Source organism: Aristolochia californica, unplaced genomic scaffold, assembly GCF_029961685.1.
Source record: "Aristolochia californica isolate CCGP_79_NKW_82.1479 unplaced genomic scaffold, dmAriCali1.0.hap1 SCAF_13, whole genome shotgun sequence".
In the NCBI taxonomy this organism is placed as follows: Eukaryota; Viridiplantae; Streptophyta; class Magnoliopsida; order Piperales; family Aristolochiaceae; genus Aristolochia; species Aristolochia californica.
This window is the reverse complement of record NW_027181804.1, coordinates 14,836,573-14,838,160: the sequence shown is the minus strand read 5'-3', so window position 1 is coordinate 14,838,160 and position 1,588 is coordinate 14,836,573. Positions and strand designations below refer to the sequence as shown.

Sequence of the window (1,588 nt, the reverse complement as noted above, 5' to 3'; positions counted from 1 at the left end):
GTGTTGTTTCTACTGCTAAGAATGCATGTGTGGTGAATGAATACAGCAACAACGTGGCTGCTTCGGGTCATTTTTCCAGCAAAAATAGTCCATTGAAAAAAAGTTGTGTTAATTATTTTGGATGAATTGTATGATGTTCAACCATTGTTTGTCATAATTCTTCAACCTGGTGTGCCTTTTGGTGGTGAAGATTAGAAGAAACTATTTGGCGAGTAAGGAAACATTACAAGCACTGTAGTAATGAGAGAGAGAGATGGGAAATCCAAATGTTTTGGATTTGTTAACTTTGAGAATACAGAAGATGTTGTTCTGGCTGTTGAGGAGGTTAATGGGAAAAAAATTGATGACAAGGAGTGGTATGTTAGGAAGGCCCAGAAGAAATCAGAAAGGGAGATGGAATTGAAGGGACAGGTTGAACAGAATAATAAGGAGACTGTAGCCTAGTTCCAAGGGGTGAACCTGTCCTTGAAGAACTTGGATCCTCAGCTTGTGAAGATGATTGGAGAAGAAGCTGTTTTGGAAGTCACCGCCACTGGGATTCAGTACATTTTTGCTCCATGTATTGCTGTTTGCAGAGACCCCAGATGGGGCCGTTGCTTCGAGAGTTACAGCAATGATCCAGAGATTGCCGAGGAGATGACAGAAATATTCTATGATTTACAGGGAGAAATCCTTCAAAGAGGACGAAAGGTTGCTCCTGATTTTGCTGGGCAAAAGAAGGTTGCTGCTGTGGCACTGTAGCATCCAGTGTTGCCAACAGTGCCACTGCTGCAACCAGTGCTGATTATTCAGAAAGTACTAGCAGCAGTGAGGTAATGTCTGTTCTTACTGCATGTTCTTACAGCAGTGGAGCTCTTGAGCCCAAGATGATGCTGCTATCTCATATGGCTGCTGCTATTGCAGTGCAGATAAGAGCCACACAGCAGAACCTACAAACGGAAACATATAATGCAGCCAAGTACCAGAAATGGAGTAATTGAAATCGAAGAATCTACAGCACCCATTGAGAAGGTTTCTGGAGAAGAAAATGCAGTTGAGGGGAAAGGTGTTCCCAAATCCTGGCTTACAGCAATGCAAACTAATGAAGTGCTTGCAGAGGCGATACAAGAGCGTGATAAAGGGGCTCGTAACTATTTGAAAGATATCAAGTGGTCTAGGACTGATACTCCCAAGGGCTGCATGCTGGAGTTCTTTTTTTATCCCAATCCATATTTTACAAATACTGTCTTCGTCAAAACTTATCAGATGTTCATTGAGGATAAAACCATTTTAGAGAAAACAACAGGGACAGAGATTCAGTGGCTTCCAGGGAGTGCAGAAACTCCTGAACCGCTTTAGACTCAAATGGACCAAGATTATGATATTGGATCCACCGTCAGAGCCAAAATTATCCCACATGCTGTCTCATGGTTTATGGGAAAGGCTGTTCAGAGTGACGAGTTTGATTATATAGAAGGGGATGAGGATGAAGATGATGTACATGTTGATGATGATGAAGAGGACACTGCTGCCAAAAACCGAACAAATAAGGTATCTGCTGGACGGAAGGTGAAGAGCAGAGTACTGCATGGGGTAAGCCAAGAGAGCC

The 1,588-nt window shown here is 42.8% G+C and overlaps 1 protein-coding gene across 1 annotated transcript; it reads left to right on the top strand.

Annotated features, from left to right (window-relative positions):
- Nucleotides 1-948: 948 nt before the first annotated feature.
- Nucleotides 949-1,338, top strand: LOC137947690 (nucleosome assembly protein 1;2-like). The gene has a single exon (XM_068793470.1). It carries the CDS (start codon nucleotides 949-951, stop codon nucleotides 1,336-1,338), a length of 390 nt encoding a protein of 129 aa, XP_068649571.1.
- The last annotated feature ends 250 nt before the right edge of the window (nucleotides 1,339-1,588 follow it).

Bases quoted from the DNA above. Each gene is read 5' to 3' on its own strand.
- LOC137947690 (XM_068793470.1), top strand. From the start codon at position 949: ATGCAGCCAAGTACCAGAAATGGAGTAATTGAAATCGAAGAATCTACA.